The sequence below is a fragment of the Musa acuminata genome, chromosome BXJ3-6, assembly GCF_036884655.1.
Source record: "Musa acuminata AAA Group cultivar baxijiao chromosome BXJ3-6, Cavendish_Baxijiao_AAA, whole genome shotgun sequence".
NCBI classification, from domain to species: Eukaryota; Viridiplantae; Streptophyta; class Magnoliopsida; order Zingiberales; family Musaceae; genus Musa; species Musa acuminata.
This window is the reverse complement of record NC_088354.1, coordinates 36561064-36587528: the sequence shown is the minus strand read 5'-3', so window position 1 is coordinate 36587528 and position 26465 is coordinate 36561064. Positions and strand designations below refer to the sequence as shown.

Here is a 26465-nt window from a genome sequence, read left to right as displayed (position 1 = left end):
CATGCATGCATGGTGGCACTGCGGAGTCTGCTTGGAATCACTTGAGCTGTTTCTGCCATCCTTTTAAGGAAGCAAGCTGTAATGACCACTGCAGCAATCCGGCAGGCTTCTGCCATCACACATATATGGAGATCAGATCACAAAGCCATGGAGGTGGACTGGATTTTGTGTTGTGGATATATATACAGCTCTCACAGTCCCTGAGCTCAGTCTCATCTCTGCTTGCTTCACTGAGAACAGAGATGGGTGCTCTGCATCTTTTTCTTTTGCTCCTTTCCTGCTACATCAGTGTTCTCAAGGCTCAGTTTCTTGATGGTAACCAGCTTAACAAAATCTCCTTTGTGGATATATATATATGGCGAAGCTTTTCTATATTCTCTTGATTGCTTCATGATTGAGATGGATTGTTGGCTTCCTTCCATCAACTTGCAGGATTCCTTGCCAATGGCAACTTCGAGACCGGCCCGAGGGAAGACGAGCTCAACAAGACTGTCATCATGGGGAAGAAATCCCTCCCCAGATGGACTATCCGGGGCCATGTCGAGTAAATCTCCGGCGGCCCGCAGCCAGGCGGCATGTACTTCACCGTGCCCCACGGCGTCCATGCTGTTCGACTCTGTAACGACGCCTCCGTCTCCCAGGACATCACCGTCAAGCCAGGCACCCTCTACTCCCTCACTTTCAGCGCCACCAGGACCTGCGCCCAGGATGAGGTGCTGAGGGTCTCGGTGCCGCCGCTCTCCGGAGACCTCCCGATTCAGACTCTTTACAGCAGCACCGGTGGCGATACCTACGCCTGGGGCTTCATACCGACCAAGACAACGGTGCAGGTGATCTTCCACAACGTCGGGATTGAGGAAGACCCATGCGTGTGGACCGCTCTTGGACGCTGTGGCCATCAAGGAGCTCTTCCCTCCGATGCCTACGAGAGGTGAAAGCTCAACCATTACAAGTCTGCGAGATCAGCATGGAGCTGATACCGCAGAAGAGGTGCGATCTAATACGATCCTTTAACTGCAGACTGATAGAAGATAAGATTTCCCCACTATATGAGGAAATCTTATCTATTCTGTGAGAAAAATCCTCTATTCTGTTGAGGAAAATCCTCCCTCTTAATCCTATAAATAGGATAGGAACATGTTAATGTATTCAAGCTAAAGCTATTTCATTTCTACAATAAAGCTTCTTATATTATATTGTTCTTATCTTCTATTATTTCTATCATGGTATCAGAGCCGCTTGCCTAGAGCAAGCTCTCTTCTCGCTGCCAATTCATCATTGGTGTTGCCATTCTACGTCAACGTCCGTGTCCGTTCCCTTCCGCTATACGTCAACGTCCGTTCCCTTCCGCTACGACATTTCTGCTACGGCATCTCTAGTGCTGCTCATCAGCACTGCCCCACCTTTCTTCCTCGTTGTAGCTATTTTCCTTCCTCTTCTGCTACAGTTTCCTCTTCTACTACAGCTTCCTCCTCTGTTGCAGTTTTCTCCTTTGCTGTAGTAGCATCACTGCAACATTGCTGTAGATTTCTTCTCTACCGTCGCAGCCGTCGTAATCGCAACCACGACCAACGTCGTTGAGAAAAGTGAAGCTTCGCTCTTGCCTTCGGCAAGCGACCAACGTCTCTGAGAAAAGTGAAGCTTCACCCTTCGGCCAGTGACCAACGCCGTGCATTCCTAAGAGGCTCCGTGGTCAATCCTCATCTTCCTCACCGCGGTAGTCTTCGCTGATCTGTCAACATTCGGCAGACTTAAGGAGAATGAAGGGAACGCCTGTGCCATCACAACAACAGCATTCGCAGCAACAGCAGTAGCGATCTACACTTATCTTACTCACGAAGTCTCTTTCTTACCGATTCAAGATTGGTATCCTTGTCAGGAGCACCATCTTGCGGGGGCATGATAGAAGATAAGATTTCCCCACTATATGAGGAAATCTTATCTATTCTGTGAGGAAAATCCTCCCTCTTAATCCTATAAATAGGATAGGAACATGTTAATGTATTCAAGCTAAAGCTATTTCATTTCTACAATAAAGCTTCTTATATTATATTGTTCTTATCTTCTATTATTTCTATCACAGACAACCTGGTTAAGAATAGCGGCTTCGAAGAAGGGCCTATGTCTTCCAAAACTCCACAACCGGCGTCCTCCTTCCTCCCAAGCAGGAAGACCGCACATCTCCCCTCCCTGGCTGGATCATCGAATCTCAAGGCCGTCAGGTTCATCGACGCAGAGCATCACACCGTCCCGTTCGGGCAGTTCGCGGTGGAGCTCGTCGCAGGAAGGGAAAGCGTCATCGCGCAGGTTATCAGGACCATCAGCAACAGGATCTACGAACTCAGCTTTGTGGTGGGCGATGCGAAGAACGGTTGCCATGGTTCGATGATGGTGGAAGCTTTCGCAGGCAATGGGACGGTGAAGGCGCGATTCCACTCTCAGGGAAAAGGTGGACACCAAGCTGCAAGCTTGAGGTTTATGGCACTGGCGAACAGGACTCGGATCACATTCTACGCTGCGTACTACCACATCAGCGTCAGCAATCCCGGATCTCTCTGCGGGCCTGTGTTGGATCAAGTTAGGGTTTACCCTATCAAGGCCTGAGCCATACGGATGTTGAGGGGAAACAGCAAAGGCTGCAAGTTACTTGCATGTAGCTTCTGGCCTCTACGTCCTCAATGATGGTTTGGCCACATCATTGGAGTATCAGCTTAAATCTTCTAGTTAGATGTGTGACAATGGAGGATGAGGCTAGTTAATGATATACTGAAATCTAAATCATGTATCTTTGATTTCTTCCTGGTAACTTTCACATTATGATCTCAATTATGTACATTTACATTATCTTGCAGTAGTCTTTCAAAGTATAAGGATCATCACTGATGTTAATTCACTATTGCATGCTACTGCTGCTGCTGCTGCGTAATTTGCAGCTGCAGCACAAACAGATGAGCAAGTCGAAGCTCCTAAAATTGCTTACTAGGCTTCATCTCTTGATCAAGCATATTAAGTGATCCCTTGGATTTGGAAGAAGATTTTTACCATCATAAACAGAGATTGCTACATTCTTTGTGGAGGCTGCTGACGGATCTTGCGGAGACAGTGCGTCTACCATATACTCACCTCCATGAATCCATCCTCCGTCGCACATCCCCTGAACATCCCTATAGTGTTGAACCCGTACGCAACCTCACCATTTCTGGACACAGCGATGAGCCCGGCCATGCCCTCGTCTAACCTCTCCTTGATGGCGTAGTCCACGGCCTCCTGCAGGCTGAGCCCCTTGTACTCCACCAGCGCTGCCACGTCCCTCGCCAGTGTGCTGCGGATGATGGCCTCACCCTCCCCGGTGCACGAGACGGCGCAGTCACCGCAGGCGTAGGTGCCGGAGCCGATCAGGGGTGAGTCGCCGATGCGACCGCTCATCTTGTTCATGAGCCCCCCGGTGGACGTTGCGGCAGCACACCACCCGTTGCTGTCGACCACCACACACCCCACGGTCTCCGGCGCGTAGACGCTGATGCGGAGGCCGTTCATCAGCAGACCGTTCTCCACTTTCGCACCCTCTAGTCCGGCACTGGCGCTGTCCACACCCGGCGCTGGAACTCTATAATCATACTACGTTGCTCACCAAGAATAAGAAGCGGATCAATATAATTAACAGCTTTCCCAGTCTCTCTTCTTCTTCTATGTTTAGGAAGGAAATGATGCACGAGAGGCCAAAGTCACAAACCATGATGCTGTTAGCCTCCTTTGCCCGTTTCAGCATGCTCATGTTCTCTTCCGTGATAAAATAGCTATTGTCCACCACTTCAACACCCTACAACGGGGAGAGCACACAATGTTAACCACCTGTGAGACTTGGGTAAAGAAGCTCCAAGAAGACGACGCATCACCGTTAACATCAGCCTCCCCCCATTAGCTAGCATGTTCGATGAAATGACAAAGAGACAAAAGTTTTCGGGACAAGTGTTTTCTGTTCTATCTTATTGTGTGGCAGCGCATCTCAACTTACACGATGGATTGAGGTTGGCACGTGCCACCTTACGTCTGCGTGCCCTGTCCTCGTGCCTGCTTTACGGTCAACTCTGTTTTGACCATGGTTTACGTGGTGCTTTACATGCATGATGGTGTGTGCTGTGTTCTTCTTGGAAGTGACGGCGGAAGTGAGACCATTTGGCACGCGAGTGCAGTTTGGTTTTGGCAATTTATAGTGGATGGTTCTGCGACGTGTGTTTGGTGTGCAAAAATTGAGAATATTGATATGCTAATGCACCCAAAACGCACTGCAGCGCCTTTTAGCACCATATGCTGATGACCCTCTGCACTGTGAGATCAGCAAGATCGTACTACGCGCTTGCACTCGATGAAACAGCAGATGTGTGTGTTAGAGAGAGAGAGAGAGGAAGAGAGGAGAGGAGGAAGGGGAGGACCTGTTCGCGGGCGAATTCCTCGGCGCCGTCGAAAGCGAGGTAGGAATGAGGGGATCTGTCCATGACGAGGCGAGCAAGGGAGACGGGGTTCTTGACGGTGGTGAGACCGGATACGGCGCCGCAGCGGCGGCCGTGGCCGTCCATGATGCTGGCCTCCATCTCAACGGTACCCTTCCGCGTCAGCGCAGACCCGCGCCCGGAGTTGAACACAGGATCGGTCTCCAGTTCCCGGACCACCATCTCCACTACGTCCACGGCGGGGAGCCCAGCGCGGAGCCCGGCGGCGCCCACCCGGAGGCACCGCTCTAGCACCCGCCGCGCCTCCTCCTGTCTCTCCACCGGCAATCCTGGGTCGACGCCGGCTCCACCATGAACGGCAATGGCCCAACCCACCATCTTCTCTCTCTTCTTTCTCCTGTTCTCTGCGACCTCACGGATGCGTCGCCCGAGAAACCCCGAGTGTCTTAAAAGAGAAGGCGGACCTGAAATGTGCCCGGAGGTGGATCGAGGAGAGCAGGATGGAATCCGGTGCCGCCCCCAAGTAATGGGAAAAGGTCAAGTGCGTTTCCCACAACACCGCAGCGGAGGGAATCCGAGTCACGTCCCGCTCGAATCTAAATCCAAATCTGAAGGATACACTCATCTCTAGATTCCCCAGCCGACACTGTTCTGAGCCATAAGACATGGAAATGCTTCATCACACATACGTTAAAAGCTAATATATGTTAGATCATAATGTTCTTTCTCACACATAAGTTGGATCAGATTTGACACATGAATCAAATCCAAATATGTAGTTCAATCTAATAAAGTAGGAAGTGGAAGAAAAAGATGTAGATATATAATTTAAAGTTACAACCCACAATGATAGTAAGATATAATATTAGGCCTCAACATTAAATATGAACTCAGTGTATCATTAGATACAAGTTTGGAGTTGGTAAGTTGATGCACTGTCGAAAGAGCACTGGTACTCTGAGAGGTCTTGATGCATGCATGCTGGGTTGGGTCTTATGTCATGATGCACTCCCCCCATCCCATTCATTCCTTAAAGAACAGAGAAAAAGAAGAACCCATAAGATGAAAAGCTTCAAGTGGCGTTCGATGGCAAGTGAACAGTAGGAATTCATAGTGGTTTCTTCCTACGTGACCATCGTGGACACTCGGATGAATCCTATTCTTGCTGCTTTCCACAGTTTTTCGAGTGAGCATTGCATCATGATTTGATGTGCCCAGAGATGTCATCTCAGATTGTTATATCATATTAATTATTTTTCATCATAGTGGAGAATGATCGTGATTAAAAAAGATGTCTTTCAATCAAACATATACTATTAATTTATAAGCCAAATAAAGTTAATTTAAATCATATTCAAATTTGTTAAGAAAAAAATATAGTTTACATCTTTATCATCATATGACATTATATATATATATATATATATATATATATATATATATATATATATATATATATATATATATATACACACACACGATAGAATATATTTTTCCTAAAAATATTACTTATATAAAAATCTAAGTCGAGAGAGACTTTTTGACCCAATCCCTTCGATACTCAAATTAGTCTCGATATCAATTTTTATAAGTCTATGTTCTCGATTTTAACACCCTATATCTAGTGTTGAGGGTATATTTTTATATCCGATCTTAAATAGATATAATATTTCTATAAAAATTTTGTAAGAGGAGAGATTTATAATCGCTCCAAGCTATCCCTTTGACTCTTATCCGTGCGAGCAAACAAGTGGTAGGTCATTTGAGCTTTTTTTCTCCCATGGACCTTACATCTCATTTGCTTGACAAGCAATGACTAACTAATTGTATATTTTCTATCAAAATTTAAATTGGAGGAGTTTGGACAGATAAGGGCGTGTGTATTTCCTATCAAAGTTTAAATTGGAGGAGTTTGGAAAGATAAATTTATTTTAAAAGCTTGCTTTATGCTCTAATATCATGTATATTATGCTCTAAGTCATGTATCATAACCATTTTAATTGGATAATCGATCAACTAATTTGATAAACTTAAACCATTAACCCAAAATATATTAGTCCAAATTAATAATAATAAACTCATTTAGTCTTCCAAACCGGCTCAAATTTTCTCCCACATTAAATGTGAGTGTTACCAATCAAGTTATTCATGCTTTCTTTAAGCTCATACTTGAAATCCTTTATTTTCCTTGAATCTTATGAGTTTATCTTTACACTAATAGCTAGTGTTGGGTGCAAGTTTCCTACAAAAATTTTAGGGGCAGATGATGAAGGAAAAAATATCTGTTCTTCTACTAGTTGATTAAATATTGTTTTCTATGCTATTTATTTGGTTTTTATTTTGGTGTAGAAGATTATTTATGAGGTTCCTTCATAATAGACTGAACTTGAAATACCAATACATTTTTGATAGAAAATAAAAACTTCTCACTAACAACTCTTCCTCTTGCCATTCTGGAGCTAAGAATTACTAAGGTTTTTTATGTTTTTTAATCCCAAAATTTTATTTTTATTATATTTTTCTTATTTATTCATCTATTTCTTTATCATTTTATTATATTTTAACCCTTTGTTCCAAATGATTACATATCACTTTAGGAATCACTCCTTATTTTAGATGGTGAAAAATACCTAACCAAGATTTTTTATTAAGATTTTCAATATATTTTTTTTAATTTCTCAAGTTTAAAAGATGTATCGGATCAAGTTTTTCAGATTCATGCATCCAGAAGAGAAATAGTTGATTGGATCCATCCATGGAGATTGAATTCAATTATAGCTTTCAAATGATTTCTAAATCTTATATTTTTTATTAACTTTAATCAAAATTAGATTTATTTATTTATTTTTATTTTTTTAACCTAACAATCAATTATTTTTAGACAATTGTTTGTTCATATCGACAAGATTTAGTGTCTTTAGGCAATTGTTCCAACAGATTCGACATGCAGAGATCTCGCAATATGATAAGAAAAGATGAGCGAGTTGTCATTGTATTCTCTCTCTCTCTCTCTCTCTCTCTCTCTCTCTCTCTCTCTCTCTCTCTCAAGTTGCTAATGGTCAAAATCTTATGTGTTCTTCCTGAGACGAAAGAGTTGCACCCGTGTAGTGTTGTCAGCTTTGATGTCCATTCCTCTTCACATCAGCATGTCATCAAGAAAACACTATCTTTTGCTCTACCAAGCAAAGGAAAAGGGAGAACGAGTGTTCATTGTCTTTTCCTCAGGACGGTTGGCCTGTCCATGGCGAAGCAGAAGCCAAACTACGAGCTGGAAGTCGCAGCGCCGTAGGCCGTGGTGGTCCTGCTGGTGCAGAACTCGTTGGTGGGGCCGACGCTGCTGCGGATGAGGAAGTGGGCCAGACGGGAGGAGGCGGCGACGAGGTTCTCCGAGCAGAGGAACTCTTGGCTGCACAACCTCTCCACCGCCCGGTCGTAGTCGTGCACGAGCACGTCCACGGGCCCCCGGCCGCGGTACCTGGCCATGACGGCGGCCGTGAAGATGGCCGACATCCGGCCCGGCGCTGCCGCCTCGTGCCCCTTGGGCCCGTCGATCAGGATGACGTCCCAGGCCACGTCGTAGAGCTGGTTGGGGAGGTCGTTGATGGCGAGCCGGCAGTCGGAGAAGAGCAGGTTCTGCACCGGCCTGCACTCGCCGCGGCGCTGCCGGCGGGATTCGGCGAGGAGCTCCGGCATCTCCCGGACCTTGGTGGTGTAGGCCACGTCGTAGGCCTCCAGCCCGGGGTTGCGCGCCTCCATGTGGGCGACGTAGTACTCGTTCTCGTCCACGAAAACGGTGCGCCCGCCTTGGTTGAGCGCTCGCCACAGCGGCGTCTCGTGCCCGATCCCGAACACGAGCAGGTTGCAGGGCCCCCGTCGCCGGAGCACGCCCGCGATCGCCCGGAGGCCGTCCTCCTCCATCTTCCACGTGTAGTTGGAGGCCACGGCGTAGTGGACGAGCGCGTCGAACACCAGAGCCGGCAGCGGCGTCGGCCACGAAGTGGCCGCGGCGGCGGACCCCACAGCAGCATGCGAGGAGGCAGAAGAGGAGGGGAGGCCACTCGGATCTCTCGCCCCGGTGGGGTTGTGGAGAGTGAGGATCGAGACGAAGGCGAAGAAGAAGAGGAACGCGACGAGCCAAATGCGGCGACGGTAGGAGACCGAGTTGGAGATCCCATTTCCACCATGCTTGTGGTTGGACGATGGCTGCGGATACATCGGATTCGTGCTGCTCACTCCCTTCATCTCCAACTTCAGCTCGCTCAAAGAACAGAGGAAGAAGAACAAAATTTAATGACTTCACCGCTGCTATTATACTTTCTCTCTCTTCCCTTCTCTTCTTCGCCTTAGAATAGGATGGGGAGGAGGAAGAAGAGAAGAAGAGGATATGGTGACTCGGCCGTCATCATTCTAACATTGTTGTCTTCCTTAGTCACCGGTTAACATGAACTACATGAACAGGAGACCAAACTTTTGGGATTGACTTTGGTAGCTTAGATACTAAATGGGAGAAGATGGACTTTCTGCTGCTGCTGCAGCTGCTGTTGTTGGAATGACAGGAATTGGAATGTGGACTGTGACCAGCTGTGGATTTTGTTTTAAGGGAAGGAGGGGAAACAATTGTGGAAAATAAATTTAATTTAATTTTTCTCTTACATTAGAAAAAGGATGAAAAGATATCCTAAATATTTACATGACAGTGAACATAATCTTTCAAGATATATTGCCTAAACCCTATAAAAGAAAATGGGTTATTCATGGCATATGATGATATATGGGAGGATTTGTTATCCTAAGAAAGTACCAAATAAAACTGTAGCTTTGTCTCACCATTCTTCCCCCTCTCTTTATCAACCTTTGGAAGGCAAGCAAGCAACAATTCCTTCCTTGTCTGCTGCCAAATAACTCGACAAAAAGAAGTTGCTGTCAGGAATGCAGACAGTACTGCTCAATGGAACTGATTCACATATATCTGTAGGAATCTATAATTGTCTCTAGTCACAGGCTTCACATGGATTAGTTGAATCCATGGATTCCTGCTGTCAAGTGTGCAGGAAGCAATGTGTTGGAAACTAGTAAGCCTATGGGATGAACAAAGCATAGTTCCTTTTTCTTGGTGGTTGACTCATTTCAAGATGGTTTTTAGCATGATTAATTTGCCAATCATCATAATGTTTACTGATTCATGATAGTTCAATCAGAACAATTAGCACAAAAAATAAGAAAATGCAGTTAAAAAGTATTTGTCTATGATATGTTCTTCCAAGCTCAATGAATCATAGGTTCTTGGCTGATAGAAAGGTGGACTTGGTCAGTGGCAAGTCCAATTCCGTGGTGTGCTACAAGTAGTCCCCCTTTCCAAGTTAATGGTAGATGCATATACTGCTCAACATATATATACTTCACATTTGGTGTGGCTCATCAAGTGATTCTTCAAATGCCTAAACAAAACCCTTGATGAAATTGGACTTAAAGATTCCTAAAATAATAAAAAAAATAAATTGGATGGGATTTACAGTATTACACTTGTAAATGAATTATACTCGAATGTATAATGGTGTGTCGAATTGAACTGTAGAAGCATCTAAATTCAACAAAAAAAAATTAAAAATCCAGTGGAGTAATTATCTATGAAACTGAGGATATATGATTTAACTTTCAAAAAAAAATCCTCAGTATAGTTAAAGTTTTTGAATAGAGAAGATCATTCTATATTTATAGAGAAGGAAATAAGACGGTCGATTGGCAAGATAAATATGCTAAAACCAATAAAAACTAATATAATTTAGAGACATGATTGACCTCATGATTTACAATCTATTCTATGCTCTAAGGAGCATCATGAATATTGCACAAGATCTTTAAATTAATATATTTTTTTGGAAAAAAAATCCTCAATTGTTATATTTTTGTGAAAATAATAATTGTGAAATCAATTTATACATAGGAGGAAATTTTGAATTAACTAGAAAATGTGCTTTTTTTCACCAAATAATATTGTAGGCAATAATTTTTTTATCACTCAACTAAAGAAAATTTCCTTTCTTCCTTATAAACTTGCATGTGATCTAACATTTTGAAAGGCACTTCAAGGTAAGTTAGGGTGTCATCCAATTATCAGATATTTCCAACACTGCAATTGCCATTTGGACACCAAGAATTGTAGGAGGAAGGTAGGATGACTTAATTGTAGTTTTTATCTATCTAGTTTATGATGTAGAAATCAATGGTGCAAACTTCCATGCAGGTTTTGCTACTTTGGTGGATTGCCCAACAACAGCCCTCAAAGCTTTTGATGTTGTTCATACTCCTGTAGTGCAAATAGGTGCAACCACAGCTCTCTTTTTCCATATCAAATTTGGTACAACAGCTCTAATGGAGAACTTTTTCTTGAGAGTTCTGTGGATCAAGATTTCAAGTTAGATCATCAAGGATACAGCTTTTGCAAAAGTCCTCCACTTGCAGCATTCAATCATGAGACTTTGACCCTTTGTTCTCCAAAGGGATTCAGTCTTAGCCTTTTGCAGACCTTAAGGATTGATTCATCAGTTGGCTTTCCAGAGTTGGATTGAGGCATACAATCTGACAGATCATCTACCTTTTGGCTTCTTGTTAGGTTCCAAACTCATAATACAAGGCAAAGAATGTACCCATTCAGACATAATGCTGCCAATCTCAGGTGGTGGCAAACAGTAGAACTCACTTCTGTGTTTGGGGAAACTGAAACTTTATTCTCATGCCAAAAAAAAAAGAAAAAGTTTGGCCTGAGTATTTCACTGAAATATGTCAAGTCTTCCTCATTTAGATGCATCCAAATAATTGTTATATTTCACTGAAATTGACAAAAAGCAATAGTTCAATTTCACTGACTTGTGGATGCATCAAAAAATGAGGAAGACTTGAGAACACAAAACTTCTGTATGCTCAACATGTACAACTATTTGACAGTGTAGTGCATGCATAGTAGATGAAAAATCTGGTGTCTCTACCTCAGATGGATGGAATGAAAAAAGAAGCTTGTGAAGAATGATTCTCACATTTCAAGATTTTATTTGAGCATGATGGAGTTGTTTTGAGATGTGAGATAGATCCAGATCAGCCTTTACTAAGAGCAAGTGTGAGATTGAAATATCACATTCCACAGTAGCCAGGGTTTTTTGAATGATCTTTGATATGATTCATCATGTAGGACTTGGCAAACAAAAAGATCAAAATAGATCTAAAGGTTCAATAATCTTGCAACTCATCATGGTGTGTGGCACAACATGGAAGTTTAGTTGAGACACTGCCTGGTGGAGAGCATCACCATTCAAGAATGCTGACTTAAAGCAAAGGCTTCTTCTTACCTCAATAATTATGTCCCCTGAACCATAGAACAGTTCAAGTTAATCAAATTATGGTCTTCTTTTTCTTCTTTTCACAGAAGAAATCCATTGGGTCATTATTTTCATCATTTCTCAAGCTCACTCTCAGAGGTCACTTGCAAGATAGGAAACAGCATAAGGATGGGAAATTATATTTAAAAAATAATTACAGAATAAAAAAATATTTATCAATTACATAACCAATAAACTATAATGTCCTAATTATTTAGAATCAGTTATATTTTATTTTTCGTCATTAATTATGTAGAAATATAGTCTCTAACTAAATTAAGAGTATACGAATATTTTCTATAGCTCCGACAATAATATATTTTATGTCATATTTTATTTTTTTTTCTCCTATCATAAGGCTAATGTTTAACTTCATCTGATTATAACATTTATGTATGTCAGTGAGAGATAAGCCTTCAACAATTTCTAGTGACAAATATTAAAAGGACAAATATGTAAACTATCATACTTAAAATAAAAAAAAAACTATTTGCAGCCTCTTTGTTACTATTTATAATTTTATTTTATTTTATTTATATTTTTAGACTATCCATTCGTAAATGATGATAAATATTTTAACAATATCAAGGGGCAATGAGTTAAGTCAAACAATATCAATAATAAGGAACTAGACATCGCTCCCGATTACATTTGTGATGAGCGTTGAGAGATTTTTGCAGGAAGTGTTGATGGTATCAATAACAAGCAAAAAAATATCGAATATATGGTAAACAATGTTCAAGCAAGATGATGGCATTGACAGCGAAAATTTAATAATAGATTATAGAAAAAAAAAAAGTAAAATCGATAATATTGGGTTATGCATAATAAAGAAATATTTTTATTTTTAAAATAATTATCAGTAATAAGGGATTATCAATAGTAAAAAGATATAAATAGTAAGTTTGTTAAAAAGTTTAGCTAATCTTCTAAGGAATGTAAAATCTTTGATAAAATTTTTGAAAGAGACTAAGATACTTCGTATATAAATGTATAGACTGAGTGGTTCAACGTGTCGAGCCAATGAAAACTTTCTTTTTTTTTGAAAAGGTTATTAGTCGAATCATTTTTCAAATATTTTGAGTGCTTATCTTTTAATAATATTAGATCTATTTTGGAAAGGTTATATTAAATCTATTTTAATAATTTGTTTTTATTTTTCCTGATGTCGGATCCGGTTCAGATCCGAATCCGATATCAGGGCCGAAGCCGAAGACCATCTCCGACAGACTCCCACCGCCTTTCTCCTGTTTCCGGGTCGGATCAAGTGCACGACAAATAAGAGGACGGCAAATAAATCTCGCAGCGGCCGAACCCGAACCCGAACCCGAACCCAGTCGTTAGCACCGCCGCGTCCTTCTCCTGAGTTCGCCTTGTGACAGTACAGCGAGCAATGGCCTCGTCGTCGTGGTGCCTCTACGCCGCCGCCGCCTCTCTCTCCCGCTGCTCCCCCTGGCCATCGCCGACGAGACCGCCGAGCGTCTGCCGATGCATCTGTATCCTCTTGCCTCGTCCGACGCTCCCCCGAGGGAGCCGCGTGAGACGGAACGCCGTCGTCTGCATGGCGCCAGAGGAAGAGAAGATGACCCGCCGCTCCCCTCTCGATTTCCCCATCGTACGACCCTCATCCATCCATTTCTTGATGTTGTTTTTGTTGGCTTTGATTATGATTTTTCTTGTCTTACTCGTTTGTAGATCTTGGTTTGCAATTTCCCCAAAATTCCAAACTTTTCTACAGTTTTGCGATAATGTGGTGTTTTTTATCTATGTTTAGGATCTTCAATAAGAACTTATAGACGTTGGTTTGGAGATTATCGTCAAAATTTAGCATTTTTTCTATGTTTTTCGATTAAAAGGAATCAATGTCTTTTAAACGTGTTCAAGGACAATTTCGTTGATTGTTAATTGTGATGTAAAGGGCTCGTTCCCATACATGTGGCCTGAGAAGCTTGCTCGAGAATGGTGGTTATTGGTGGAAGAAGAACGCTACAAAGGTCTGGTTGGTAGGGTATGCATGATGTTGGGTTTGTTTATTGGATACAGGTGAAAGGTTTCTTATTTGACTTAAAACTTTGAACCTCAAAGAACAATGAGATGAAAAGGCAAGCTGCAGGAACTTTTTGAAGAAGAATTGGATCAACAAAAACAACTTATTTAATCCCCTCGTTTTCACAAGAAATATTCTCACTTCATGTGATCAGTCCATTTCAATGGATATTGAGATCATTTTGGACTTTCAAATGTTAAATGTTATTTCCCTTTTTATATTCTTAGCCATGGACAATCTACATTATACAATCTAGCAAAATTGAAAGTCAGGGGCTCTTTTGGTTCCTTCTATTCCCTAACTTTTGTTATGGGCATCATCGATTGAACCTCTGATCTTGGTTTAGTGGTCCTCTTCAAATTTTTTGAGAATTAGGGTTCACCATATCAGTCCTTTTTCATAGTTATTTTTCTTAAACCAAAGAATTCAGAAGATGCTGAATTTTTACATAAGTATTTTGAGGCTTGCCAATATGCCAGTTTCATTGACTTGGATAGTGAACCTGCTTCTTATGGATGCTCACAACCCTTTCTCATAAATTTGGGTAAGCCTGTGATTGCATGTAATGCTGTTTTTTGTTGGACATTGAAATCAATTGTTGCTTGTTTATTAACTTTGAGAATTCTGCATCTTTTTATGACACAGAGAAAATGTTGGTACTTCCTTATGAAGCCCATTTTCTAATCTGAATCAAGTATTTAAGTTCGAGTTGATACATGCTGGTGTCGAAAGATATAGCTCTAAACAAGTAATTTAATTGTGCTTATAAGGTTACATGGGTGATCATAAGGTTTTAGTCTCATCAAGCTAGTGGGTCATTTCTCACATCAGTTTTGAGTCATGACAACTGTAATTTAAATTTTGACTCGACTCTTGGGCTGTTCAAATCACATTATTATTCTAGCTTAACACCAATATCCACATGGCTGATGTGGATTTGCTTGCAGCTTCTTCTGCATCTAATCATGCCTTCACAATCTTGCAATGGATGTTGATTTCAATTGGCATGACCAAATTGCAAGAAAATATTGAAGTCCTTGTTTCATCAGAAGTGGAATGTCCACAACATAAAATCTTGTGCCCTGATATTGGCTCAGTTGAGCGATGACATCCTTTGTAGAGTGTGAGCATTGTCCTTTTGGAACTCTCCTTATATTGACGAGACCTAGCTGCGGTTTATGAGCTAATACTTCATTGTTGCATGTACTGCACAGCTAGCACAGTAGGTCCCGTCAATACAGGGTCCGGAGAGAGTCAATGTATATAGTCTTATCTTTAAAAACTCAAATTCTGATCTCAAATCGGAAATATGCAATTTTACTATTGTATCAATGCACTCAACTCATTTTCCCAAAGCCACAAAAAAAAAAAGTTCGACTTAGTTTGTATTATTTGCAGAGGCCTCTTGTATTAAAACAGAATTTTAACAGAAGAAAAGAATTAAGTTAATCATATCCAATATATCTATCCAAGAGAACCTTTTGTAAGATTTACAAGGTATGAGTGTTTTTTGCTTTTCAATAATTTGAAGTATCTAACAGGTGTGTGCAAATTAGTTTTCTAATATACTTTTGAGTCTATTTTGTCTTGGTATTTGAAGGATCAGTTCTTCTATAATGATGTTTATTCAACTTTTGATGATTTTGTGCTGATGAACTGAACTGATGCTGAAGAAAGCAAATGAGTTGATTAATGAGAATTCCGTCCTAGCATATTGAATTTGAGATATGTCGTTAGACTATATTCTATTAATTTTTGTTTTGTAATTGGATACTTTGTGGACTTTTGGTATGGTCAGTCACATATATGTTAACATGTAGGATGTAGGAGTGGGAGAGGCCCAAGCCTGGCAGGAGACCCGATATATTCTCACAATTTAGTCCAATGAAAACTCCATTGCCAACTTCACTGCCAGAAGACCCCCCTGAAGAGGACGAGGAAGAGGAGGAAGAAGTAGATCCAGATAAAGAAGATCCAGAGAAGCCAGAGATGTCCAGGATGCAACGTGGAGGATAGTCTTGAGCAATGGTAACCATAATTTGCCGCAGAGAGAACTACTAAAATTGCTGCTCGACCGGACACTACTGTTGTTACAGCCATTTCTAGTTGTTCATGAACAATGGCTGTAAGTGTGCAGGCATTTCTTAGCTTCTTACTTCTGATGTTATATGACAAGATAAAGTAGAATAAATGTATTTTTGTCATAGACATCCATACACACTGTTGCAAATTGCATCCCTCTCTGTTCTTGCTCATCTACAGAATTTTGGCTGTGGAAAGAACCCCTTGTACACTTCTTCATTGTGGCATGTCTCCATTTGATCAGGACGATTACACTGTGCAGTTAATCTAATTAATCCTTTACCATCAAGAACTTGTGATGATGGAGATTAATTTGTAAAATCTTGGATATTTTCTTCGAGGTCTTGTATTGATTTGTTTGTATAGGTTCATTTGCCTTGTTGTATGTGTTAGAACTAGTCCTAAGAAATTTATCAAAAGTTAATTTGACAATCCAAAAATAATAATAAAATAAAAAAAATAAAAATGATAAGAACATTAGATTTACATGATTCAAATAATAATAATTGATCTACATCCACGGACGAAGGAGGAGCAAATCACTATTATAAAAGAGGGACTATTACAAATGCCTTATGAAGATGTTCCTAAGTTATAAAACATCAAAAATTACTGAACAAGAAAAGCATAAAAACAAACAATTAGATTTTTTTATGAGACATATGGATATCTTGTACAATACTGTCTTAAACTGTGAATACATGATGATCTAACAGGTGGAAGAACTCTTCCAACGTTGCTGGACTTCTGTTTCTGTTGAAATCTCATAAACAGAAGCAAGATGGAACTTTCCACTAATATATCCATGAAGAAGAAAGAGACGGGAATCAGGACAGGAAAGACTTGCAGATTGCATCAACGATCTGTAATCCATCAGCAGAGGTGCTCACTGCATGGAGGTGAAAGAAATGGAGCAGAATGCAGGAAGAGCACTTCTTAGTATTTCTCAGGTCCCCTTCAAAGCAGCAAACCTTGCCGCCAACTGATCGTAATCCGGCAGACTCGGATGCACTCGGCCTCCATTAGCATCCACAGGATCAGGCCGCATCGACGTAGCTCCAGGAGTCGCCGGGTTTACCGATTCCGACGGCACCGGAGGAGGCGGTGCTCCTCTCGGCAACGGGTGAACCTTTCCGCCATTGCCGAAATGCTCAGCTCCGACCCTTCTTCTTCCTTCGCTTCCTTCTTCAGCTGTCCCTTTCCTGCTGTAGTGCAGCAAGAGCTTGTCCAAGACCATCTCTTCCTCGTCCTCGTACTGCCCACCGGACGCAGCATTGTGATCTGCTTCGTCATACGCTGGTCGTCGTCTTCCCTCTCCATCTGCACTCTTCTCTTTGACGTAGTTTTCGCCGTCGTCTGTCTCGCCAACCCGTGGCTTTCGGAGTTTTCGCCTCACGGAAACGGGCCTAGGCTTCACGCCGCCGCGAAGAACTGCTTCCTCGCCGCCCTCGTTCGTGTCATGACCTGCAGCAGCAACAGGATCGCCATGGATCTTTGGCTTGACATACGGCGGGATCAAATAGCCTGCTCTCCCGTACTCTTCCACATGGCGCCCGTTGACCGAAACCACCCCTTTCTTCTCCGGACTCCCTCGAACACCACACTCGAGCTCGTCAGCTTCACAGCTTCCGCCATGATCTCTCCTCGGCTTGACACGTGCTTGACGAGTTCCCAAGCTCGCTGAGATCACATGAATGTCCGCCGCCTCCTCCGTCTCTGCTTGTTCTCCCCGCACAGCGCTTGCAGAATTGGACCCATGTTTTTCCCTGATCGCATCCTGCGCTGGTGAATTGCTTCATCAGAACTCGCTCAATCTAAAAAGCACCACACACCATCGAATGGGACTTACTGATGTAGTTTGATGATCGAATGCTTTTGCATCGCATCGCACAGAATACTCTTCGGCAATATCTTGCATCAGCTGCAGTTTCTTCTCCCTCGTAAATGACTTCTTCCCAACTTTCTCAACGAACTGAAGAGAGATCACACTCGTCAGAAGATCGAATTCAATCGAAACAGTGGTTTTGATGAGAAGTCGATAAGAGGATGAGCACCTCGGCGTTCACAAACGATTCCATGCAGCTCCCATATCGTTCCGCGAACACATGCCTGAGAACACACAACTCCGGCAGATCTGGGAACCTTGCTGCAGCATAAATTAGAGTCGATACTGCTTCCACGGCTTCTTGAGGACATCCCCTGTTACATCATCATGTGCATGTTTTACGATCTTATTCAGATGTAAATCCGAAAGAATTCAGTCGATACTTCTGATTTTGTAAGGTCGGAAGCTGAGTCGAGATGATTTCACAGCACTGCGCGATAATGTCGTAACAAGTTGCGCGGTTTATCTCAACGATGAGTGCATCAATCTGTTTCAGAGAAAGCAGAAGAAAGAAAACGGTGTGCATGATTTAGAACCATTGTTTGAGCATAAGAACACATTGAAGCTGAAACCACAATGAAGGATCGCGAAGAAACCGGTAAAATTGCCTACGAAAGTTCACTGATGCAAGCAAGAAATGAACTTTAGCAGAAAGAGGTCAACATCTGTGGATTCCAGCAGGTACAATCGTGCATAATCTTTCAAGAAATCACCAAGAAGAAGAAGAAGAAGAGAGAGAGAGAGAGTGGATGAGAACAAACAATTAACAACAGCAACACAAAATTAGGAAACCTGAAGAATCTACAATTGCAATCCACAAAGTAGAATCATGGCAAAAACTTTCGATTGAAGAAACACCAACAGATGAGAAGAGTTTAAAGAAGTCTTCTTCTTATTCCCCTTCTGGTTTACTGGAACAAGCAATCCAACAAGCAACAGAGACGAGAGAAAGAGAGAGAGGGAGAAGGGTACCCGTCGGAAGGCGTTGGCTTCATGGCCGGCGGCGATGAGGTCGGCGACGTCCTTCCTGAGGAACCGCAGCACGGCTTGCTTCTTGTTCCAGATGGGCACCATCCGCACCTTTATGCACTTCACCGCGTGCTTGCTGCACACCGTTCGACACCGCCAAGAACCGTAATAAGCATAGCTCACGCACAGACATCGGCAAGGAACAGAGACAGACGATTACCATTTGTTGGAGAACTTCCCACCCAGCAAGCTATCAAACATCTCTGCTTTCCCTCCGTTCTACTCTCCTTCTGGAGCCTCTGTTGGATGGAGTGCAACAGGGAGTCGACGGATCAAAGGAACACGAGAAGAACTCAGACAACAGCCAAATGTAGCTCAAAACATTAAATGGCTTCTTTATATACAAAGGTGGTGAGAAGGCAGCAGAAGGCAGAAGAAAAAGAACACAAGGCAACGAGCAAATCCACCACAAAATCTTAATTGGATTCTCCACATACAGGTCATCACAAAGAGACGCTTGCCGAACCAATTAACTTTCTCTCCTCATTGGTATCAAAACAAAAAGAAAGAAGAGGAAACACATGAAGGAATCGGAGCAGAGAAATCCTACTCTTCCAACAAATTCCTTTACTGCTAACAAAAAGCCACCGTAATTATATACAGAAAGAACGAACTAATCGATCAAGAAACCAAAAAGCAAGAGAGAGGAAGAGCATGGAAATCGTGGATTGCGGGAAGTGGGCGGTTTACCTCCTCACGTTTGACACAGCCTTTACCAAACCAAATCAATCAGCAGTTTCTTTGGGATTTACTAATAATAAGCTGCACACTATGTATAAATGGAGACGTTGCCGATGCTAATCTTATTCTCCTCGTAAGCCGGCGGCCTGATCGAGGCTTTTTTACTGGCCATTATGAGGTTTGAGTTTGAACGTTGTCTGCTCTCTTTCTCTCTCTCTCTCTCTTTCTTTCTTCCATTACAAATCGGCATAGGATCAGGAAATGAGTTCGGCAGTGACAAAGGATTACCAGACTTGAGCAACAGAAAACTTGTGCAAATGGTAGAGCCATGGATGGTGACAAGCAATGCAAAAGTGGGATTCACTTGCAGCTGAAAGCAACAGCTTTGTTGCTGTATAATTGAGGACAGCTATGGGAAAGGTAATGGTGTTGGATTCTTGACTGAATCAGACAGACAGGTTGAATCAGGTCAATCCACTTGCCAACGTGGCTAAAAGGATTTTTCTTATACAAAAATATTTAAACCATATTAGTAATCTCAGTATTATGAAACTCTAGGATAATATTATACTCCATAAGACTGGTATTGTATAGGGTTTACTTGTTAAGTTCTTCACTATTAGTTCTTCGTCACGTAATCATTCAGAGCTTATAAAAATATTTATCTTTCTAAGTATGATCTTGAGTTTATATTTTCTGAGTGATAATGATAGTTCGTCAAGTCATTATCCGTCACTAAGCTATCAATAACTCAATTCATCATTTTAAAGAATATATTCTTTCATCGTCTCTTTACTAGTTATTGGTTAGAACGATCTTATCGAATTTGTCACGTCATTTCAAATTACAAACAAAAAAAAATTCTCCAAACAATATTTTCTTGATAGAGAATTCTTTTTGAGCTTCGACTAACTTTGAATTCTTATTGGTTAGAACGATCTTATCGAATTTGTCACATCATTTCAAATTACAAACAAAAAAAATTTCTTCAAACAATATTTTCTTGATAGAGAATTCTTTTTGAGCTTCGACTAACTTTGAATTCGTATTGGTTAGAATGATCTTATCGAATTTGTCACATCATTTCAAATTACAAACAAAAAAAAATTCTCCAAACAATATTTTCTTGATAGAGAATTCTTTTTGAGCTTCGACTAACTTTGAGTGATAAAGGAGTTAGAACTAAAAATTTCCATTTTCATCATAGATTGTCTTTCAAATTCACTCAATAGGATGTCTTTGAATGATAAAGGATACTGAACTACAAAATCACTCAATAGGATGTCTTAACACATCCATCAATCCTCTTTCTCTCTCTCTCTCTCTCTCTCTCTTCAGAGGCAAAAGAGGAGGCGTGTGAGGTTGGGGTGCTTTTTGGAGTGGAAGGCACAAAGCCGAATCCACTCGAGCCTTCCATGCTCACTTGTTGCTTGCCGTGCCACCCTATCACTTCACGGGAAAGCAATCTCCCTTGTGGAATTGGCCCGTCAAGCCATCAAAACTACTCGCACTAAATGCATGCACAGCATATCAGCATCTGAGCAAGTTGTATCAACCAGCAGGACTCAGGAATACACTTCTAACATGGATTCACCGGAATCTGAGTGCTGCATTCAACTTCACCACAATTATTTCTGGCTATCTTTGTCCTCTGTTAGATTCTTGGCATAATTGAAATCAATATGTCAATGATGTGATGACAACTGAAGACCATATTAAACAGTCTGCAGATGGACAAACTGCCAAATCCAGCTCATGGTTTATTCATGGCTATCTTCTATTTATTTCCTGTGTTTTGATGATATCAATAAAGCATGATAACTCAACAAAAATGAAATAAAAGAGAACACAAGTGATTTTGATGTGTTTGTCTTCTTTACAGGCTGCTCCATTTCCAACATGGAATCAGATTCTTGTTGCAAGTCTTTGTTCATGAAATAAGGACTATATGAAAACTCAGCAAAATAAAAAGATAAATCCAGTACATCAGATTCTCGTTACAAAAAGATTTAGAGAGAATCAATATATGCAGTCTTTGTAAAAAAAAAATATATATATATATATAAGTACCATAAAACTTAGCAAAATGAATATAGCATATTGTGCTGTGCATGAGAGACCTCAGTGGATGGTAGTGGCATTAAGAGACACTAAACACAGTTGTTTTTTGTCCTACTTTTATGGGCATTATGGCCTATGTTTGGCCATCCACAAAGAATATATCCAGCACAAGTATTTGCTTGCCAATCAACTTTACTGAGCCACTATCATTAGTCAAATTTAGGAATCATTAATTTCTAAAGATATGTTTTTTAATGAAGTTTTCAAATTATTTTGATTTATTACATCATTAAAAACTTAGTTGACTCACACCCAATAGTTCTAATCTATCGTAAAAGAAATCACCAAAGTTGCGTGTGCAATTAATACACCCTTTTAGAAAAGGTTACTTTGACAATGCAAGAGTGTGTCTGCTCTTCCAAGCTCAGGGAACCTCTCAAGGAGACGCGCTCTATACGTTGCTGTCACCAAGACGATTCTTCCTTATCCTCATGCTGTATGCACTCAGGCAGAGTGGCGAAAGCACAGAGCACTTTGTGCAGATGATTCTTATCCTCACGCAGTATGCATAGTGAAAGATTGTACCTATGTTCTTAGTTTTCTCTTTCCTATGCACATCATTATGGTACCTCGAGGAGAAACAGGAACATATATATATGTAGAGAGAGAGGCTAAACTGAACAGCAAAGCAGCCTGATGTCCAGTTTCCTATGAACACACTTGGGATTGCATGACTCTGAATCTCATCACCCTGCTCACAAAGAAACAATCTTTGAGATCGAGTTAGCCATGCTGAACGACGCCTTCCAGCTCCTGTTCAGCTCGCAGAACGGCGTCCCTCACCACCCGCACCATGTCGGTGAGGGAGACGACCCCCTGGAGTAGCCCCTCACCGTCGACGACCCACAGTCTGTGAACATGGTTCGACACCGCCGACTCGATGACATCCGACAGGCTCGTCTCCGGGTAGCATGTGATGAGTCTTGTTGTTTCAGGGCTGGGATCATCTCCAGCCATGGGTGGTGCGATGCTTGCGTTGCTGCCCCTCATCGATAGCCTTTCTTTGAATTCCGTGACGCTCAACGACAGCCATGACTGCAGTAGAACGACGGGGCAACCCCTCAAATCTGTTGCGGAGAATGTCTCTATCAGCCTCTTTCCTTTTCCCTGCGACTCAAACAGCAGTACCGGTCACTGAACATTGCATTACATGATAACATGAGAATGCGATAACAAGCTATAAAGGTCCTGTGTTAGAATTGAGAATGAACCAAATAATATATCATGGACATCAAATCTGACAACAAGGTTGTGTTGCACCGATGCATTTATTACATCTTGTAGGATTTGATCATCTGAGGGAGCTTCGACAACAGGAACAGCACCTAAGCCGGCCGCTCTCATGGATCTGATGGTGTCCATCACTTTTGTATGCTTGCTTACAGAAAAGATAACTTCACTGATTGCTCCAAGCTCCAGGACACTGTGTGATAAGACACCCTTCAGTTCTTGGTTTTGCTCCCTTAGGAAACTTATAACGTCCATTTGTGTGAGCATTCTGTAGCCAGGTGATGCCTCCGCCAGCTCCACTGCAATTGCATGATTGGTTTGGCTTTCAAGAGGAATCAAAGCTCGATGGACCCCCTTGCTGAATGTTTCCATGCAATCTAGTATGCTGCAAGTGATAGGTGATAGAAGATAGGAAATCTTATCTATTCTGTTGAGGAAAATCCTCTATTCTGTTGAGGAAAATCCTCCCTCCTAATCCTATAAATAGGAGAGAAACATGTTAATGTATTCAAGCTAAAGCTATTTCATTTCTACAATAAAGCTTCTTCAATTATTGTTCTTATCTTCTATTATTTCTATCATGGTATCAGAGCCGCTTGTCTAGAGCAAGCTCTCTTCTCGCTGCCAATTCATCATTGGTGTTGCCACTCTGCGCCAACGTCCGTTCCCTTCCGCTATGGCATCTCTAGTGCTGCTCATCAGCACTGCCCCACCTTTCTTCGTCGTTGTAGCTATTTTCCTTCCTCTTCTGCTATAGTTTCCTCTTCTACTACAGCTTCCTCCTCTGTTGCAGTTTCCTCCTTTGCTATAGTAGCATCACTGCAACATTGCTGTAGATTTCTTATCTACCGTCGCAGCCGTCGTAATCGCAACCACGACCAACGTCGTTGAGAAAAGTGAAGCTTCGCTCTTGCCTTCGGCAAGCGACCAACGTCGCTGAGAAAAGTGAAGCTTCACCCTTCGGCCAGCGACCAACGTCGTTGCATTCCTAAGAGGCTCCGTGGTCAATCCTCATCTTCCTCACCGCGGTAGTCTTCGCTGATCTGTCAACATTCGACAGACTTAAGGAGAATGAAGGGAACGCCTGTGTCATCACAGCAACAGCAATCACAGCAACAGCAGCAGCGATCTACACTTATCCTACTCATGAAGCCTCTTTCTTACCGATCCAAGATTGGTATCCTTGTCAGGAGCACCATCTTGCGGGGGCATGATAGAAGATAGGAAATCTTATCTATTCTGTTGAGGAAAATCCTCTATTCTGTTGAGGAAAATCCTCCCTCCTAATCCTATAAATAGGAGAGAAACATGTTAATGTATTCAAGCTAAAGCTATTTCATTTCTACAATAAAGCTTCTTCAATTATTGTTCTTATCTTCTATTATTTCTATCAATAGGAAGATGCAGCTCTTAATCGACCATAACATCTATAAAGGAAGATTGACAAGCTTTTGTTGGCTTAAGACAGTGGCAGAGCATCTGTGAGGCTATCAAGGGTTATGGCAAGAAGAAGCAGGAAACAAAAGAGTGATACTAATGGCGGAAAGGAAGACAAACCTGGTGGCGGGGTTCAAAGTCCACAAGCTTAGCCCCTCGAGCGAGTGCCCGATGATCGAGGACACCGGGACCGACATTCGACTCTCGAGATCCCTCTCCGGGCCGGCGGACGACTCGTCGCCAGCGCCGTGATTCTGGTCGCCCTCCTCGGCGATGTGGGCGAGCAAGTCAAGCATGGTGACCATGCCGATGTAGTGCTTTCGGACGGCGCCGGTGGCCCGGTCGGACTCCAGGATCATGGACCCGCCGGCGCCGATCCACTGGCCGGGCGGGGCGGCGACCGGCACCGCGGAGACGCGGTTGGCGACGAGGGCGTTGACGGTGTGAGCGAGGGTGGCGGTGTAGGGGACCTCGACGAGGCGGCGCTTGTCGCGGACGAGATCCCTCACCTTGCGGTCCCGCAGCCAGCCGCAGGCGCCTCGCCTCATCTTCTTGTTGCCTTGTAATGCTTCTTCCACCACCTCCGCCTCCCTCCCTTGGGCCGCTTCCTTCTTCTTCGGCTCTTCCTTCCTCTCCTCCATGTTCATTCACAATGGCGTCACTCGCGGAGGGATAGGTACGACGTTTTCGGGTAACGAGAAGAGGGTTGTGTCGGTGTGCAGGTGGTGGAAGTGAGTACGTGGCGGAAGGAGAACATGCATGGTCGAGCTGTGCTGGCGTAGGATAATTGGTCCACGACACAGCGGCGGCGGCTGCATTATCCCATTTTAATGCATCAAATTACTGCAGAATTTATCCCAAAAAACCCTACTAATAAATAATATTTTTAATTCCGTTGCTTTAATTCCAAACCATTCAAATGAAAAATCATAAACCCCTATGTTCTTCTCTCCTCATTCGTTCCTCTTCCATCCTTCTCCTTCTCTTTCTCCTCCTCCTCTTCTATTTTGTAGATTGGTATCGAACTCTCAAACTCATAAGAACATGTTGTTCATTGATATCAGAAAAGAAGAAGAAGAAGAAGAATAAGTATAATGGTAGTTCTCTTAGAAAAAGAATTATGGCTGGATCCACAAGAACCAGTTTGGAACCACCAGTTACACTTGATGTGCACAAGCTCGAGATAGATAGCCCAAGTGCTGAGCCAACTGATGGCCTCATCAGGATTTGTACTGCATGGTGGTATCAAAGTGGAGATCGCTTTTGTACTGCAAAGGCAACACGGCACGCTCTTATTTAGGTGCTTCAGCCGCCCAATCTCCTGATCGCGGTGTGGAAACTGACAAGGAGAGCATGTGTTGCGCCCACCCGACCTTCTTCCCCGGCTGCAACAGCATGGAGGTCGTCTTCCCCGGCATGCACGCACTGGCCCTCGCCGCCGTCTTCTCCGCCTCCGTCCTCGTCGAGTGGTGCGACCACCGCCTCGTCATCGCCGCTGCAGCGGCGTCGGGGCTGACGCAGACCGCCATGCACGCCGCTCGCGTCGGGCTCGGCTACGTGCTGATGCTGGCCGTGATGGCCGACGCGGCCGCGATGGCCGCGGCCGTTTTGGGCCACGCCTTGGGGTTTGTGGCCTTCGTCCACGCTGCTTCCAGGCCGTTGACCCCCGACACGAAGGCTCGTCTCCATCACATCGTCTGTTGACTCCTTTCGGTGTTAATGGTTATTTGGCGATTAAGCTAAATACGTACGATTAGAAGAACAGTAGTTTGTTTCCTCCCACAAAGTTACTAATGATTAATCTCAAGTCAGGGGAATGCATCCAATTAAATCCAAACTATTTTTGCCTACTTTATGCATTCATTATTCATTTCCAGGACTTTCAAATTATCATATCAATAATTGCTCAATTAAGTTGAGAACACACTCAAATTCGGATTAATATATAGCAAATATTCCATTTTAAATAATATTGAAAACTAATTAATTAATGGTTAAATGGATTTTGGATATTAAAACAACAGCTCTAAAAAGCAACAAAATTGATATAAGTGTTAAATTAGATTATAAAGATTTCGAGTTCTGATATATGCATGCATTTTTTATTTTAGGTAAATATTAAAATCACG

At 42.5% G+C, this 26465-nt stretch overlaps 6 protein-coding genes and 1 pseudogene across 6 annotated transcripts; 3 read left to right on the top strand and 4 right to left on the bottom strand.

Annotated features, from left to right (window-relative positions):
* Window positions 1-560: 560 nt before the first annotated feature.
* Window positions 561-2694, top strand: LOC135640970 (protein TEEBE-like; annotated as a pseudogene).
* Window positions 2695-2974: 280 nt separating this feature from the next.
* LOC103989416 (probable isoaspartyl peptidase/L-asparaginase 2) lies at window positions 2975-5046 on the bottom strand. Its single transcript, XM_065155876.1, has 3 exons — window positions 4434-5046; window positions 3734-3820; window positions 2975-3618 (listed from the first exon to the last, which is right to left on the bottom strand). The coding sequence occupies exons 1-3, from the start codon at window positions 4827-4829 to the stop codon at window positions 3109-3111; spliced, it is 993 nt and encodes a 330-aa protein (XP_065011948.1). The 5' UTR covers window positions 4830-5046; the 3' UTR covers window positions 2975-3108.
* A 2511-nt stretch (window positions 5047-7557) lies between these two features.
* Window positions 7558-8926, bottom strand: LOC135640284 (protein IRX15-LIKE-like). Its single transcript, XM_065154580.1, has one exon. It carries the CDS (start codon window positions 8691-8693, stop codon window positions 7713-7715), a length of 981 nt encoding a protein of 326 aa, XP_065010652.1. The 5' UTR covers window positions 8694-8926; the 3' UTR covers window positions 7558-7712.
* A 4250-nt stretch (window positions 8927-13176) lies between these two features.
* On the top strand, window positions 13177-16097 carry LOC135640971 (uncharacterized). Its single transcript, XM_065155878.1, has 2 exons — window positions 13177-13439; window positions 15699-16097. The coding sequence occupies exons 1-2, from the start codon at window positions 13218-13220 to the stop codon at window positions 15885-15887; spliced, it is 411 nt and encodes a 136-aa protein (XP_065011950.1). The 5' UTR covers window positions 13177-13217; the 3' UTR covers window positions 15888-16097.
* A 484-nt stretch (window positions 16098-16581) lies between these two features.
* Window positions 16582-19761, bottom strand: LOC135640376 (uncharacterized). Its single transcript, XM_065154738.1, has 7 exons — window positions 19558-19761; window positions 19028-19106; window positions 18811-18943; window positions 18222-18325; window positions 18008-18152; window positions 17803-17925; window positions 16582-17730 (listed from the first exon to the last, which is right to left on the bottom strand). Exons 2-7 carry the CDS (start codon window positions 19066-19068, stop codon window positions 16900-16902), a joined length of 1377 nt encoding a protein of 458 aa, XP_065010810.1. The 5' UTR covers window positions 19069-19106; window positions 19558-19761; the 3' UTR covers window positions 16582-16899.
* A 2244-nt stretch (window positions 19762-22005) lies between these two features.
* Window positions 22006-24976, bottom strand: LOC135639767 (SNF1-related protein kinase regulatory subunit gamma-like PV42a). The gene is made up of 3 exons (XM_065153659.1): window positions 24457-24976; window positions 22945-23284; window positions 22006-22776 (listed from the first exon to the last, which is right to left on the bottom strand). The coding sequence occupies exons 1-3, from the start codon at window positions 24882-24884 to the stop codon at window positions 22393-22395; spliced, it is 1152 nt and encodes a 383-aa protein (XP_065009731.1). The 5' UTR covers window positions 24885-24976; the 3' UTR covers window positions 22006-22392.
* A 596-nt stretch (window positions 24977-25572) lies between these two features.
* Window positions 25573-26040, top strand: LOC135641452 (copper transporter 1-like). The gene has a single exon (XM_065156814.1). It carries the CDS (start codon window positions 25573-25575, stop codon window positions 26038-26040), a length of 468 nt encoding a protein of 155 aa, XP_065012886.1.
* Window positions 26041-26465: the final 425 nt, after the last annotated feature.